This window comes from Ahaetulla prasina, chromosome 12, assembly GCF_028640845.1.
Source record: "Ahaetulla prasina isolate Xishuangbanna chromosome 12, ASM2864084v1, whole genome shotgun sequence".
NCBI lineage: Eukaryota > Metazoa > Chordata > Lepidosauria > Squamata > Colubridae > Ahaetulla > Ahaetulla prasina.
In genome coordinates this window covers 22,929,312-22,946,808 of record NC_080550.1, presented here as the reverse complement: position 1 = coordinate 22,946,808, position 17,497 = coordinate 22,929,312, and the positions used below count along the sequence as shown (strand labels likewise).

At 40.9% G+C, this 17,497-nt stretch overlaps 1 protein-coding gene across 3 annotated transcripts in view; it reads left to right on the top strand.

Annotated features, from left to right (window-relative positions):
* The window catches only part of SLC7A6 (solute carrier family 7 member 6), a 44,712-nt gene that overhangs the window by 14,155 nt on the left and 13,060 nt on the right, over positions 1 to 17,497 (top strand). For all 3 annotated transcript variants that reach the window (XM_058155579.1, XM_058155577.1, XM_058155578.1), the window contains exons 2-5: positions 66 to 636; positions 5,426 to 5,551; positions 12,261 to 12,405; positions 13,711 to 13,834. In XM_058155579.1, coding sequence (XP_058011562.1) covers positions 108 to 636; positions 5,426 to 5,551; positions 12,261 to 12,405; positions 13,711 to 13,834 — 924 coding nt within the window. In that variant the 5' untranslated portion in view covers positions 66 to 107. The remainder of the gene's footprint in view (positions 1 to 65; positions 637 to 5,425; positions 5,552 to 12,260; positions 12,406 to 13,710; positions 13,835 to 17,497) is intronic.

The following is a 17,497-nucleotide window of genomic DNA, read 5'->3' as shown; positions in this document are numbered from 1 at the left end:
TGCTTGAACCTGACATCGTATGTCTAAAATATCCATCCTTAATCCTGCTTTCTTTTTGACTTTAGTTTGGCATCGGCATTGGCAGAGGGCACCTTGTGGATGTCACCATGGAGAAGAAGGAGAACTTTCCACCTCTTAATTCCCTGAATGAGTACCAGCCAATCGTGACAGCTGATAAAACTGATCAGAGCGGTGACGCTCAAAAGAATGGTGGAAACCAAAGAACCATGCAGCTGAAAAAGGAAATCTCCCTCCTTAACGGCATTTGCCTAATTGTAGGAAATATGATTGGATCCGGGATATTCGTGTCTCCCAAAGGAGTACTTAACTACAGTTCATCCTATGGATTGTCCCTAGTCATTTGGGCCTTGGGGGGGATGTTCTCCGTGATCGGAGCTCTCTGCTACGCTGAACTGGGCACCACCATCACCAAGTCAGGAGCCAGTTATGCATATATCTTGGAGGCCTTTGGAGGCTTCATTGCCTTTATACGTCTGTGGACATCGTTGTTGATCATTGAACCAACTAGCCAGGCTATCATCGCAATAACGTTTGCCAACTATATCGTGCAGCCAGTCTTCCCTTCTTGCCAGCCTCCGTACATTGCTTGCCGACTTATCGCCGCTGCTTGTGTATGTGAGTATTCCCCACAGATCCTCAGGACTGAATTTGCTTCCATCAGAGCTGAGGTGGGGGGGGGAAAGGAGAGTCAGAAGTGGATGTCCTGTGTTGTGGTCTGCTGTGCCTTTAAAAATTGGATTTGCTTAGCAGCTAGTGTGGAAGCAGAGTGCATATGGTAGCGATACAAGAGGTATCTTCGTTTTTGCACAGAGAAGGGTGTAAAGCAAGTGTGCACTGTGGTTCTACAATGGGACGCGGAGGCTCAGTGGCTAAGCTTGTCGATCAAAAGGTCGGCAATTCAGCGGTTCGAATCCCTATTGCCATGTAACAGGGTGAGCTCCCGTTACTTGTCCCAGATTCTACCAACCTAGCAATTCGAAAGCACGTAAAAAATGCAAGTAGAAAAATAGGGACCACCTTTGGGGGGAAGGTAACAGCATTCCATGCACCTTTGGCATTTAATCATGCTGGCCACATGACCACAGAGACGTCTTCGGACAGCGCTGGCAATTAGCACATATGTGTGAAGGGACATTTTACCTTTACCTTACTATGGATCTACTGAAGTGAGGGACAAGTCTATCCTTCAGAAGCTTAAGGTGGGATCCATGGTGGTCCTTGACCTTCTGGAGTAAACTCAGACCAGAGTCAACCAGAAAGTTTCATGATTGATTATGGACTTGAACTTGGGTCTCCTAGCTGCTTGTTCAATGACTTGAACCATCACACTATGTTGCCTCTCTAAGATTCAGTTCTTATGGCTTGAAAAGACAGATTTAACATTATTCTGGGTTTTTTTTCTGGAGAAGCATGCACAAAAATAGCTGTCTACACAGTGTAAATACATAGCTGGTCCTTGACTCATGATCGTAATTGAAACCAACATTTCATTATTGCTAAATCAGACATTTGTTAAGTGAATTTCACCCCATTTTACAACCTTTCCGGCCACATTTGTTAAGTGAATCATTGCCATTGTTAAGTTAGTCACACGGTTGTTAAGTGAATCCAACTTCCCAATTGATTTTGTTCATCAGAAGGGTCTCAAAAGGGGATCATGTGATCATGGGACACTGCAACGGTCATAAATATGAACCGGTTGCCAAGTGGCTGAATTTTGATCATGTGACCATGGAGATGGTGCCATGGTCATAAGTGTGAAAAAAAAACACACCAGTGCTGTTGTAACTTTGAACAGTCACTAAAGAAAGGTTGTAAATTGATGACTTACCTGTGTAATAATTTATGACTTAATAGAGCATTTTGGAGCACAGGAGATAAATGGACACTCTGGGTGTTTTGCTTGAAGACGCCTTGATCTTTCCACTTTCCATCCACCCTTGGACAAGAGGCAGGAGGAAAAGGTGTCGCAGACATGGAATTTGCACACTCCAAAGCTTCCTTTTCAAGATTAAAAAGAAGGCACCACGGAGCCATAGCGAGCAGTCCATTTCCTGTTTTTACAAACTTGACTGAATGCAGGATAATCGGAAGTCGTCCTAGGGTGCGTTTCCAGACTGATAAGATTCATCTGGTGGCCGTCCAATGGAAGCCTTTCTCTGTGGCAGTGTTTCTCAACCTTGGCAACTTGAGGACCTGTGGACTTCAACTCCCAGAAGTCCCCAGCCAGCATGCTTGGCTGGGGAACTCTGGGAGTTGAAATCCACATATCTTAAAAAGAGGTGAAATCAGTGATGGGATTCAGCCAGTTCGCACCACTCCGGGAGAACCGGTTGTTAACTTTCTGAGCAGTTTGGCAAACTGGTTGTTGGAAGAAATCATTAGGGCAGAGAACCGGTTGTTAAATTAGTTGAATCCCACCACTGGGTGAAATTCACTTACATTTTTTTTTTGTTTACATTTATACCCCGCCCTTCTCTGAAGACTCAGGGCGGCTTACAATGTATAAGGCAATAGTCTCATTCTATTTGTATATTTTTTACAAAGTCAACTTATTGCCCCCCCAACAATCTGGGTCCTCATTTTACCTACCTTATAAAGGGTGGAAGGCTGAGTCAACCTTGGGCCGGGCTCGAACCTGCAGTAATTGCAGGCTTTGTGTTCTAATAACAGGCTTCTCTATTGCCTGAGCTATCCCGGCCCCTTACCGGTTCGCAAATGTATGCGTGCAAAGCCTTCTGCGCGTGCGCAGAGGCTGAAAATCATTGCAAAAAAGGGACTTCATGACGTCCATGCGGGTGAACGGGGCTTTGCACAATTGGCCCTACCGTATTGCGCGATCCGGATAGAACCGGCTGAATTTCACCCCTGATCTTAAAGTTGAGAAACACTGCTCTATGGATTTCCTCCATGCTAACAGTGGTCACCGCCAGGAATCCCCAAAGGCCTGAAATCTTGTAGGCATCTGTTACAAATATTTCTTCTTTCCTATAAAAAGGCTCAATGTTTGGTTTGTTTTTTCGTCTCTCTCTCTCTCTCCCACCTCCCAACCGAGAATGTGTTTTTACACTGTTTTGATTTATTGTTTCCATGATTGCATGTTAATAGCTGTTGTTTTTATTAAACAGTTCACAATTCAACTCTATGGGAATCATACGGAAACGTATTCATTAAGCCGGTGTTTCTCAGTAAGGGATCAAAGGAAAAGAGACTTACTAATTGGAAACTTACAAAAAATTATTGAGACATTCTAGAGAGAGGGCAAAGCTTGTTTATGACTATGTTGAGCCAAAAGATCTGCTCCTCATTGATGAGTACAATAATAAACCAGACTATTATTCATCCTGGGTGGATACTCTTGGGGTGTGTAAAGACCTTTTCTTTTAGGGTAATAATAAGTTATCTCAGCAGAGATAATTGGGTTACAGCTGCAATAGATGGAAACATTACGCAACAGCCACCAGACAAAATACCCTGTGAGTCTATGGAGGAAAAGGGATTTCATCACATTTGTGTTTACCGAGCAGGGTCCTTGAGTGGCTCAGACTGCTAAAACAGTCTGTTATTAACAGCAGCTGCTTGCAATTACTGCAGGTTCAAGCCCCACTAGGCCCAAGGTTGACTCAGCCTTCCATCCTTTTATCCTAGGTAAAATGAGGACCCAGATTGTTGGGGGCAATAAGTTGACTTTGTATATAATATACAAATGGATGAAGACTATTGCTTGACATAGTGTAAGCCGCCCTGAGTCTTCGGAGAAGGGTGGGATATAAATGCAAATTTAAAAAAAAAAGGGTCCTGACAAGATACTGAGTTTCATCGCGAGCTTAAAACGCATTTATTCATCTGCGCAGGACTGGGTTAGTTTTTTAAATTTATGGGTTTTAATTGGGGGTTTTAAATGGGGTTTTAAATTGTATCTAAATTTTTAGGCCGTTATTGAATCAGTTTTTTATATAGTTTTTAATTTGTATTCTATGTATTGTGTTTTTTATTGGCTGTGAACCGCCCTGAGTCCTTCGGGAGAAGGGCGGTATACAAATATAAATAATAATAATAATAATAATAATAAGTTTGAGTCTAGTGGGTTGAGTTGCTGTGGGTGAAGAGAAACAACTTCTGCATTATGGAAGGACAGTAGTTAAGTAACTTTTGAAAAGGTTATTAAGCTGGGGTGCCCTTTGAGAAACTGATGCGGAAAAGCAAACTGAAAAGCATGAGGGGTCAAATTATTATCCAAAGCACCAGAGGGCAGGGCAAGAAAACAATAATCAAAGAGCGAAGCAACCTGCAGAATTAAGGAGAAACTACCTAACAGTGAGAACAATTCGCCAGTGGAACAGCTTGCCACCAGAAATTGTGGGTGCTCCATCACTGGAGGTTTTCAGGAAGAGACTGGACAGCATTTTGTCTGAAATGGTATAGGTCAGGGGTCTGCAAATTTGGCTCTTTTAAGACTTGTGGACTTCAACTCAGAGTTCCTCAGCCAGAGCCAAGTTTGTAGACCCCGGTGTAGGTTCTCCTGCTTGAGCAGGGGGCTAGATGTGATGTATGAATCTACTCACTGTTATCTCCAAATCATGGTTTATTCCATATAGATGTGACACAGGCTACTATGATATTTAGCAACCTATGGTTTCATATATATAAATCCTACCTATTTACTGATTTTACACTGCAGATTTTTATAAGAAATTCTTTAGAAATATATAAATATATATATTTATATATGTTTTCTGAGGTTTTCGCGGGTGTTTGTATGTAGGTCTTTGGTTTTTCGGGTTTTCTCCCGCGTAAAATTGGAAGTGTCTTGGTGACGTTTCAACGAAGTCTCATTCGTCATCTTCAGGCTTCAGCTTCGTGCTTCTGGGAGCAATGTGTGATTGCAGCTGTTTCTTCCTTTTTAACTGCTAGTGGGGGTTTAAACTGATTGGGTGGGAGCTTGGCTGTGCTCTGATTGGATGGGGTTTTTTTTTATTGGGTGGGGGCTTGTGCACAACCAAGCCCCCACCCAAACAGGACACACCCCCATCCAATCAGCGCACAAAAAAACCCAGGAGTGGGATGGGAATGGGGATTTTGCAGTATCCTTCCCCTGCCAAGCCCACCAAGCCACGCTCACCAAGCCAAGCCAAGCCCAGCCCACCAAGCCAAGCCCACAGAACCAGTATTAAAAAAAATTGAATTTTACCACTGGGTTAAACCAATTTTGTTGTATACATGATGTACAGTGACAATAAAGGCTTTGACTTGACTTAACACAATCTTCTTAGCTCGTTTACTAATATGGCGTTTTGACCATTAACTTTGGCATGGAAGACTTCACATCAGGGCTTGCTTTAATACAACCAATGTCACCATCGCTTTCTAATGTCTTCCTTTGCTTCCCTTTTTTGTCTTGTAGGTCTTCTAACGTTTATAAATTGTGCCTATGTTAAATGGGGAACAAGGGTGCAGGATGCATTCACCTATGCCAAAGTCATTGCTCTAATTGTCATCATCGTTACAGGAATTGTTAAACTATGCCAGGGTAAGATGAATAGCTGAACATACAGAGGTTTGTATCGATTGTTTTGCATTGAGAGCCAGTTGGGTTCTAGTGATTAAAAGGCACCAGGTTAAAATCTGGGAGTTCTAGTACTGTCTTGGGCATGAAGCAGGGTGCTATTCAGCAAGTCTTTTCCAAAAACTCTACACTACTAACCAGAGCATACAAAACATTTGCCAGACCTATTCTTGAATACAGCTCATCCGTCTGGAACCCATACCACATCTCTGACATTAATACTATCGAACGCGTCCAGAAATATTTTACTAGAAGAGTTCTTCGCTCCTCCGAAAACAACAAAATACCTTATACCACCAGGCTTGAAACCCTGGGATTAGAAAACTTAGAACTCCGCCGACTCCGACATGATCTGTGTTTAACACACAGAATCATCTATTGTAATATCCTTCCTGTAAAAGACTACTTCAACTTCAATCGCAACAATACAAGAGCAAACAATAGATTCAAACTTAATGTCAACCGATTCAAACTTGATTGCAGAAAATATGACTTTTGTAACAGAGTTGTTAACGCTTGGAGCTCACTACCTGACTCTATAGTCTCTACTCAAAACCCCAAAATCTTCAACCAAAAACTGTCTACTATTGACCTCACCCCATTCCTAAGAGGACTATAAGGGGTGTGCATAAGAACACAAAAGTGCCTACGGTTCCTGTCCTATTGTTCCCTTCATCATATCAAATTAACATAGTTGTTGCATACTTTTACTTATATATACTTTTTTTCCTCTCATGATGGGTTATTGTTTATGTTGATGATTGTATATACTGTTGTGACAAAATTAAATAATAATAAAAAAAGTTCTGATAGGTTGTGGCTGTAAACCGCCCTGAGTCCTTCGGGAGAAGGGCGGTATACAAATTAAAATATTATTATTATTATTATTATTATTATTATTATTATTATTATTATTATTATTATTATTATTATTATTATTATTATTATTATTATTATTATTATTGAGAACCGGTAGTGTAAATTTTGCGTAATTCGGAGAACCGGCAAATACCACCTCTGGCTGACCCCAGAGTGGGGTGGAAATGGAGATTTTGCAATATCCTTCTCCCAGGAGTGGGGTGGGAATGGAGATTTTGCCGTATTCTTCCCCTGCTATGCCCACCAAGCCACACCATGCCCACTAAGCCACGCCCACAGAACCAGTAGTAAAAAAAATTGAATTCCACCACAGGCATGAAGCCAGCAGGAAGGTGACCTTGGTCCAGTATTTCTTTCTGGGAAGAAGAAGAAGAAGGGAACCAATCAACTTATGCAGCAACTTATTCATGTAGTCAATCAGGAGTCAAGACTAACTAAAATAAGAGTTTGATGTAGTGGTGAAGACATCAGGCTAGAAACCGGGAGACTGGGAATTCTAATCCTGCCTTAGGTGCAAAGCCAGCTGGGGGACTTTGGGCTAGTCCTTCTCTCTCAACTCTAACAAGGAGACAATGGCAAATCATTTTGAAAATCTTTGCGAAGAAAACAGCAGGAACTAGTCTAGGCAAACACCAGGAGTCAATACTGCACGAAGCACAAAACAATAAAGATAAAAATTGAGCAGCAAAACCATATGTTGAGCAAGCATCCATTTGGGTTATTTTTCATAAGAAGGTATAACACTTGTTGGTCCCCTCAGTAGCTGGGCTGACCCAAGAGGATATGTTAAAGAAGTGGTCCCCAACCTTTGCGCCTTGGTGGCCCTACTGGGGAGGGGGGTTAGGAAGTGTGGAACCGGGCCGCGGGAGTGTTGGGCTGACATGCGCGCACGTGCACAGCTCAACTTGCACAAATTGAGCTTTGTGCATGTTTGGGCCAGCGAATTGCTCATGTCAGTTGAGTTACTCACGCGGACCAGTTTTGAATAGACCATGGTGTGGTAGTGGGTCGCAGCCCAGAAGTTGGGGATCCCTATGTTCAAGAGGTCCCTAACGTGAACAATTTCTCTTTATGAAAAATAGATCTTTTCATCTCAATGAATTTCTGGGTAGGTGTGAATGAGAAATTGTGATATAAGCTGAACTGGAACTAAAAGGTTTAGTGTTATTTTCAATAGATTTAACGGAGAGAAAAGGTCTGACTGAGCTACAGCATTAATCCGTTTAGCAATGCATGGATTTATGCTATACCCAACAAATATTTTAAGAACATTCACTACTTAATTAGCACTGCCAAGCTCTTCCACAATTCATTTTCCTCTTATCCCCCTTGTAAACATTTTTGTAGTTGCGTGTATGCTGTTCTTTTGGGAAACTGCTCCCTGAGTTGGGTAAAAGGAACTGTAATCCACAAAAGTTTACCGTATTCCATAGTAAATTGGTTACCTTTAATCCTTGATTTATGACCATAATGAAGCCCAGAATTGCTGTCATGTGTAAGGCAGTGCACCCACGTTACAGATCCAATTTTATGACTTTTTTTTTTGTGGTGGTCCTAAAACATGCTGCAGTCGTTAAGCAAACCCATAGAATGCAATGGGCATTTTTTTTTTGGCCAGGAACTGGAAGTAAATGCCCCTAATGTCCCTAGCAAAAAAAAATCAAAAGAAAAGGTCATTTAGCCACAGGATACTGCAAACAGCTGTAAAGCCAGTCCATTGCCGAGTGCCCCCAAATGCAATCATGTGACCAGGAAGGTAGCTGTCAGAACTTTGAATCCAGGTTGTTTAGGGGAGATCCATCACAACTTTGGATGATTGCTAAGCAATCTGGGCCTCTGGTGGCTCAACAGGCTAATGCAGCCTGTTATTAACATCAGCTGCTTGCAATTATTGCAGGTTCAAGTCCCACCAGGCCCAAGGTTGACTCAGCCTTCCATCCTTTATAAGGTAGGTAAAATGAGGACCCAGATTGTTGGGGGCAATAAGTTGACTCTGTATATAATATACAAATGGATGAAGACTATTGCTTGACATAGTGTAAGCCGCCCTGAGTCTTCGGAGAAGGGCGGGATATAAATGCAAATAAAAAACAAACAAACAAAAAACCCAGTCATAAATAGAAGAATAACCGCACAACTTTGCCTTCCTGCAGGAGATATAAATGACCTCCTCTTTGGAATACCTTTACAAAGTAATGTGAAGCTGTGAGCAAGCTGTGAGCTTGTGAATATTGTGATCTGAGCTGAAATTTTCTTGGGAAAAGGGGGAGATAAGGCTGTCTGAGGAATCAGTTTACCCTGAAGGGATTAGCCCACCCCACCCATGGGGCAAAGGGACCTTCTGTGGACCCTGTCAGCCAAGGAAGTTTGACTGGTGAGGTCCAGGAGAAGAGACTTTTCTGCTGTGGCTCCTGCTCTGTGGAACACCTTGTCCCCCCAAAGGTCAGATCTGTTCCCATTCTTTTGGCCTCTAAAATGCCTTGAAGACATGACTGTGCCAACTAGCCTGAGTTCCCAATGGGTATGTGGTACGTTGGGAGTGGCTGATGGAGTAGAGCAGGGGTCTCCAACCTTGGTCCCTTTAAGACTTGTGGACTTCAACTCCCAGAGTCCCTCAGCCAGCAAAGCTGGCTGAGGAACTCTGGGAGTTGAAGTCCACAAGTCTTAAAGGGACCAAGGTTGGAGACCCCTGGAGTAGAGAACACCCTACCTCCTCCCTATGGGCACTTTGCTCCCTCCCTCTCCATCCTGCTTATTTTAATTTTAATTGAACTTTAAAATAAGACCTTTATTGTTTTAATGTTTTATACTGCATTTTATTCAACGCCTGTAAGCCACCTAGAGCAGCAAAGCTGGTTGAGGAACTCTGGGAGTTGAAGTCCACAAGCCTTAAAGTTATTAAGGTTGGAGACCCCTGACCTAGACTCTCCTTTTCCTTCCTTCCTTCCTTCCTTCCTTCCTTCCTTCCTTCCTTCCTTCCTTCCTTCCCACCCCTCTCACCATGAAGCAACTCTGAGTGATTATTATATTTCTTAAGAGCCTAAATGAAGACTTCACATATATCTGGATCGATAAATCAGTTTCCTTCAAGTTTGGGAACTTCATAATAAAGCCGTGACTTCTTCATGGCTTTTCAAATCTTGCAGAGTCACTTATGGATTTACTTTAATATCTACTGTAGATGATGTCTTGTTCAAACTTCTCCGCAATGGGTGTTCACATGGATAAGAGCCTGTTATTAACTCATCCAGTTAATACCACATTTTAATTTGATGCAGAAATTTGTAATGTACTTAAATTATATTACTGTTTGAACATACTTTTGGCCTATAAACCAATAATGGAAATGACCTTAAAAAGCTGTTTTGCTAACCCTTGTGTGCATATTGCTGACAAGGTTGCTTGTATTTTGAAGCCAAGATCTCCCGAGTCTCTTTCCTTTAGTCATTTGTGTGTTTTTCCTTTGTTATTTGTCTATTTTCAGTTTCGGCCACCTGGCCTTGCTAATCTGTTTTTCTTATGAGCTGCAGTATCTGAGCTGTGGTAGGTTTATCACAATACTCAGTTTAAAAAAACCTCACTTCTTTATTCCTGTTTGGCTTGGAAATTTCAATCATACACTAGTACGAGAAAAAGTAGGAAGTCTGTACTTCCATTGTGCTGAAAATGCATTTATACCTTCAGTACATTGTTTATTCACCAATGGGGCCTATGAAGAATCATGCATTATCATAATAAGGCATGTGTATCCTTTCTCATATTACGTTAGCCACCATCCTTTCTTCCTTAGGAGGCAAGATGTGGAAATTGTTTTAAGGTGATTTAGATAGTTTTGTATTCATCACTTTAAACATTGCAGAGGATTCTAGATAAGCGTCTATAAAACAACTTTGCAGTTTGTTTTCTAAGTGACACTGAATAAAAACAACTACTGGTTGTAATTTTATTTTATTTTTAAATTTACAATTTATCCACTGTTCAAAAAACAAAACAAAACTCCAACAACTTGGAAAAATAGTGTGTGTGCTGAACGATGAAGAATGGGCATGGCTTAGTAAAAATGACACTCTTTTCAGTATACCTGAAATTAAAGCTGGTTCTACAGCTTTAACATTAAGCCGTGTCCTTTTCTTTGTTTAACATCCAGCTGGATGAAACTTCAAAATAGATTTTAAGTTGCTAGTGTTTTGCTGAACGATTGAGGGAACACAGTATTTCCAGTCTAACAAAGAGAAGTACTAGAGGTAATATTGCATTCAGTTTTGGTTGCCACAATGTAAAAAAGATATTGAGACTCTAGAAAGAGTGCCGAGAAGAGCAACAAAGACGATTAGGGCACTGGGGGCTAAAACATATGAAGAACAGCTGCAGGAATTGGGTATGTCTAGTTTGATGAAAAGAGGGACTAGAGGGGTGATGTGATAGCAGTGTTCCAATATCTCAGGGGTTGCCACAAAGAAGAAGGAGTCAACCTATTCTCCAAAGCACCTGAAGGCAATACAATAATGGATGGAAAGTAATCAAGGAGAGAAGCAACCTAGAACTAAGGAGAAATTTCCTGACAGTTAAAACCATAAGTGGAACAATTTGCCTCCAGAAGTTGTAAATGCTCCAACACTGGAAGTTTTTAAGAGATTAGATAACCATTTGTCTGAAGTGGTGTAGGGTTACCTTCTTCTCTTCTCTTCTCTTCTCTTCTCTTCTCTTCTCTTCTCTTCTCTTCTTTCTAGAGGAAATGGCACATGGGTTTAAAAATTTTCGTAGGAGGGTTTATTTTCAGGGGAGGTCTTATTTTTTGGGGAAACACAGTAACAGTTGCTCTAGTAATGGACAATTTGATCTCATTGGAGTAGCTTCAAAATTATTTCCCAGGGGCTGAGGCTAAATAAAGAAATAAGAGTAAGTCTTGATAGCTACATGTACTTTTGAAACTTCTTCCCTAAATGGTGTCTATTGGGTGGTTTAATATGTGCTTGGTCTAAAATGTTTATTTTTGTACAGACCCCAAATAAGGGAGGTAGCACTTGAAAGAGAAGACATCTACAATCCTAGCACTGATAGGGACATTTAAGACATGAATCTGAAATTAAGACACTTACTCCAAACTCCCCTGCTCTAGATTAAAGCAAAGAGGGTGTTGTTTTTTTTTGCATTTCCCCTCCAAAAAAAGAGAGAGATGAAAACGGGTGCTTAAAGAATGGGCATTTTGAATTTCTGGGAATTGCTGAGAACATAGATGTCTTTGAGTTGATGTTTTATGGAATCAAGCTTCAACAGCAACCAGTTTGTGCTTCTTGCTATGATTTAATATGGAATCTTCCTAAATTTCTGGTGGGATTACCAAACGTTTGCCAGATTCAGCAATCTTGTTGTCAGTTCAGCGATTCGAATCCCTAGTGCCACGTAACAGGGTGAGCTCCCATTACTTGTCCCAGCTTCTGCCAACCTAGCAGTTCAAAAGTATGTAAAAAATGCAAGTAGAAAAATAGGGACCACCTTTGGTGGGAAGGGAACAGCGTTTCAGGTGCCTTTGGCATTGAGTCATGCCGGCCACATGACCACAGAGACATCTTGGCACAGTGCTGGCTCTTTGGCTTTGAAACTGAGATGAGCACTGCCCCCTAGAGTCGGAAACGGCTAGCACATATGTGCGAGGGGAACCTTTACCTTTACCTAGATATCAGAGGTTCTGTATAGTTGACATTTTTCTTATTATGTTGTTCTAAAAAAACAACTGCTTCATTGTGTATTTTCCAAGGTTGCATTTATTTCTGTATTTTTCTTTTATATCCAGGATACTCAGAACATTTTCAGGACTCTTTTGAGGGGTCATCTTGGAACCTCGGAGGAATTTCTCTTGCACTTTATTCTGCCTTGTTCTCATACTCAGGTTGGGACACCCTGAATTTTGTAACTGAAGAAATAAAAAATCCAGAAAGGTAAGAGCTTCTTGGAGCTTTTATTTTTAACGACAAGTAAAAACCCTCACAAAGTTTAAAAGACCCTCACCTAGTTTTAAAACTGACAAGGAGTTTGATCCCATAGAATAGAATAGAATTTTTATTGGCCAAGTGTGATTGGAAACACAAGGAATTTGTCTTGGTGCATATGCTCTCAGTCTATATAAAAGAAAAGATACATTTGTCAAGAATCATAAGGTATAACACTTAATGATAGTCATAGGAAAATTAGAATATAGAATAGAATAGAATAGAATTCATTATTGGCCAAGTGTGATAGGACACACAAGGAATTTGTCTTGGTGCATATGCTCTCAGTGTACATAAAAGAAAAGATACCTTTATCAAGGTACAACCCTTACAATATTTAATGTAATAGGGTACAAATTTAATACTTAATGATACAACACTTAATGATAGTGATAGGGTACAAATAAGCAATCGGGAGACAATCAATATCAATATAAATCCTAAGGATACAAGCAACAAAGTTACAGTCATACAGTTATAAGTCATAAACGAAGGAAAAAGTTTGCATTAATATCAGTATTTTTGAATCCGGCAAATAGAAGGGGAAAAGGAAAGAATTATGGAGTTGATGAGATTCCTTAAAGCAAATTTTGTTTGCTGTAGACAACATAGAACGTTGCTTGGTGAATTGATTCAATTGAGCATACCTGCTTTTTACAGGTTTGAATTCCATGTCTTGGAGGAAGAAGTTTCAATCTAATTTTTTGTTGTTGATATATTGACTTTTGAGGGGTCCTTAGTGCTCACTGAGCTTGGTTATTTTCCTTGCAAACATTTCATTACCCAAACTGGATAATATCATCAGTAGTGCTTCTAGCTTCTAGCACTGATAAAGTTACTTAGTTGGGTAATGAAAACCACCAAACTCAGAGAGCCCCAAGGAGCTCACCTTTCAGCCCTGTGAAATATTTTCCTTTTTCGATGTGTGGACTTTTCATATACGGTGACTGGGAAGGAATACAGAATGTGAGTTTCTGATCTGATCCTCCCATCATGTGAACCTCTGCTGTGCTATAATCCGGACGCATTTACAGCCTCTGGAACAGATGGGGTGCCAGGATAATGTAAATAAAGCACTTTTTGAAAAACCTAATGTGCTTTAATGCATTTCTTAAACTTTCCCATGGTTCTCTAATCACTGCAAATATGAACAGACGATATTCCAGGTTTCAAGCTGGTGTTTGTCAGGGGGTGGAAAAAAGGTTCCTACAGTGACTCATACTGAAGTATTTTCTTTTCGTTTGGTTTGACCAGGAATTTGCCTCTCGCTATTGCGATTTCTATGCCGATTGTGACAATTATCTACATCTTGACCAATATAGCTTACTATACCGTGCTGGATATTAATGCTATCCTTTCCAGCGATGCGGTTGCGGTGGTAAGTCTGTCCTTGCTATTTTATTTTATTTTATTTTATTTTATTTTATTTTATTTTATTTTATTTTATTTTATTTTATTTTATTATTTTATTTTATTTTATTTTATTTTATTTTATTTTATTTTATTTATTGTTAGATTTGGCTCTTGAGTCCCTGCTTCCGCCTGAAAAAAAAATTATATTGGACTAGGGTTGCAATGACCTCATTTCTATTTTTTTTCCCCCAGTTGTTAATAGCTCGATAACTGTTTGACTTTTCCGCTTGAAAGAAGAGAGAAGGCCGAGTTATGCCTTTTATCCCCGAGTGATTTGGCAGTCATTCAAGGTTTAGAAATATTGTTGGAGCTTCATATACCTGGTGACTAATCGGTGAAATTGCATTTCCTCTGGATTTGATGTTAATCAGGAGGCCGAGTTGAAATACGTACTAAACTAAGTGAAGATTTATTGGATTAAATCATCAGTTACCCTTAGCTGTGATTTATTAATATAAAGCCCTTTTGATTTTGAAAGGAGGAAAATGGAATTAATGTAATTTGGATGTTGTTCTCCCCATAGGTGATTTCCGCCTGAGAGGCTGGGGAACTGTTAGGAACTACTTTCCTAACACCTCAGGATAGCTTAGCGATCCGAGAACCTTAAAAATGTGGCTAAAATTGCAGTGAAATGAGGAGTGTTTCTGCTTTTAGCAGGCTGGAAGTGATCTCTGTGGGTTCGTTGCTGATGAGCCCTTGTAAAGAGCAAAAATGAACATTTCATGTTTCATCTTAGACTCATGGGGCTAGAAGGGACCCTGGAGGTCTTCTAGCCTGACTCCCTGATTGAGCACAAAGTAAAGCAGGACAAAAAAAAATAATGCTGAAAAATTACAGATAGACTTCACTTAAGCGTTGTATCCCCGAGGACTCTACAGGGCGCATGGGGGGCATTGCATTATAGCTGTGGCCGCACGTGGCCCCGTCCTTCTCCCGTTTTTGGCACGTGATGGCAAAAAGGTTAGCCATTACTGCCCAACACTATTTCTGACATACAAGCCATTCATTCCACCAACGAACTATCATTTTCCTGTTCTTATTTTAACTTCTGAATTTCTTCTGTTTTTAAGGATAAAACTGTGTCATTAGAAGCCGGCTTGTTTCTCTGTTCGAAAGCATGTAAATAATTTTTTTTTCTCGTAATGTTTAATTACAAGCTGAAACTGGAAATGAGATGAGTTTTGAGCAAGATTCCACTTGCATGCGTTGTGTTTATTTGGCTGAGAAATCTTGGCCAAGCTTAATGCGGAAACAAATAAGCCAAGCAATTTCAGTGTACAAGTTACAATCTGATAAACAAGTAATTGCTTTGCTTACTCATCTACATTTGCTTCACTGGGCAAGCCTGTAGTTGTGATATATTAATACATTTATGGTTCTGCAATAACGGTACTGTTGAATCTGTTTCTTAAGCTTGTGGCTTCCTCTGAGCTACACCTTTAAATTCCATGTTGAGGAATTTAATATTAATGTATTAAGAAGTATTCATTTCTATTTTGAGTCTCCCTTTTTTTACTCCCGGACAAGGGAGCAGAGAGGCTTTGGTAACCGTCAAAAATTAGAATTTGTATTTCGATATGAAATGCGTCTCATGCAGAATAAAATTGGTCAGCTTGACTGCTCAAAGGCATTGGATGAACAAAAGTTTCCTGAAAAAGATAGAGGTTACAAGCAGCTAACTTTTTAGTATGATAAATAAAGAATAACAGTGTTGGGAAGGGACCTTGGAGGTCTTCTAATCCAACCCCTCTAACCCTCTAACGTTCCAGACAAATGGATATCCAGTCTCTTCTTTAAAAAAATCTCCAATGATGGAGCACCCACAACTTCAGAAGGCACCTCGTTCCACTGGTTAATTATTCTCACTGTCAGGAAATTCCTCCTTATTTCCAAGTTGGATCTCTCTTTGATGTTCTTCCATCCATTACATTTTATCCTGTCCTCAGTTGCCTTGGAGATTAAATTGACACCCTCTTTTCTGTGTCAGCCCCTCAAGTACTGGAAGACCACTATCATGTGACACACACCTCCTTCGTTCTTCTCTTCATTAGACTAGACATTCCCAGTTCCTGCAACCGTTCATCCTAGGGTTTAGCCTCCAGTCACCACCATGAAAATTGGAATAGCAATATCACTTAGACTTATGTACTGCTTCACAGTGCTTCACAGCCCTCTCTGAGCAGTTCACAGAGTCAGCCTCTTGCCCCCGACAATCTGGGTCCACATTTTACCAAAGGATGGAAGGCTGAGTCAACCTTGAGCCAGTCAGGATCAAACTCCTGGCCTGTGGGCAGATTTAGCCTGCAATACTGCATTCTAACCACTGCAAATCATGGATGTATGGATGTAAGGATGGACGGATGGACGGATGGAAGGAAGGAAGGAAGGAAGGAAGGAAGGAAGGAAGGAAGGAAGGAAGGAAAATAACACTAGCATTTAGACTTATATACTGCTTTACAGTGCTTTACAGCAGGGGTCTGAGGAACTCTGGGAGTTGAAGTCCACAAGTCTTAAAGGGACCAAGATTGGAGACCCCTGCTTTACAGTCCTCTCTAAGCGGTTTATAGAGTCAGTCTATTGCCCCCAACAATTTTGGATCCTCGTTTTACCCACCTCGGAAGGACAAAAGGCTGCGTCAACCTTGAGCCTGGTGAGATTGAAACTGCCAAATTGCAGGCAGCCGGCAGGCAGCAGAAGTCGCCTGCGGTACTGCACTCTAACCACAGGTCCTACAGATATGGAGACCCATCTGTCATACTGCCAACGGATAGGCCTCTGATCAGCACCAATGTATTATTTACCGCACCTAAGAATTCTTCGTAGGTTATCAGTGATTCATCTACCTGCAGGAAAAAACAAACAAACCCAAAGCCTGCGTGGGTGGAACAGCTGTGGGAGAGATGGCCAGGTGCTGATTACGAGCTCAGAAAGGTTTAGATCACGGATGATAGCATTCATCTCCACCCTGTGGCCACTCCTAGTTCTGAATAGAATAGAATAGAATAGAATTTTTATTGGCCAAGTGTGATTGGACACACAAGTTTTAGTTTAGTTTTTAGTTTTATTAAATTTTTATACCGCCCTTCTCCCGAGGGACTCAGGGCGGTGCACAGCCAAAGGATAAAAAATATAAAAAATATACAATTAAAACAACAATTTAAAACCGAGCAAATTAGAGTCTCCGAAGACTCAGGGCGGCTTACACTATGTCAAGCAATAGTCTTCATCCATTTGTATATTATATACAAAGTCAACTTATTGCCCCCAACAATCTGGGTCCTCATTTTACCTACCTTATAAAGGATGGAAGGCTGAGTCAACCTTGGGCCTGGTGGGACTCGAACCTGCAGTAATTGCAAGCAGCTGCTGTTAATAACAGACTGTCTTAGCAGTCTGAGCCAGCAGAGGCCCTTTGTTTGCGGCGGTCATTAAGTGAATGCTGCAGTTAAGCGACCCCACAGTCGTTAAGCAAACCCATTGTTTGCTATGGGCCGGGGTTTTGCCAGAAACCCAAAATAAAGGCTGACTTCTGGCAAAACATCATAAATTGTGGTCACATGACCACAAACGGCTGCAAGCAATCACATTGATACTGTGTGTGTGTGTGTGTGTGTGTGACACTTGGAAT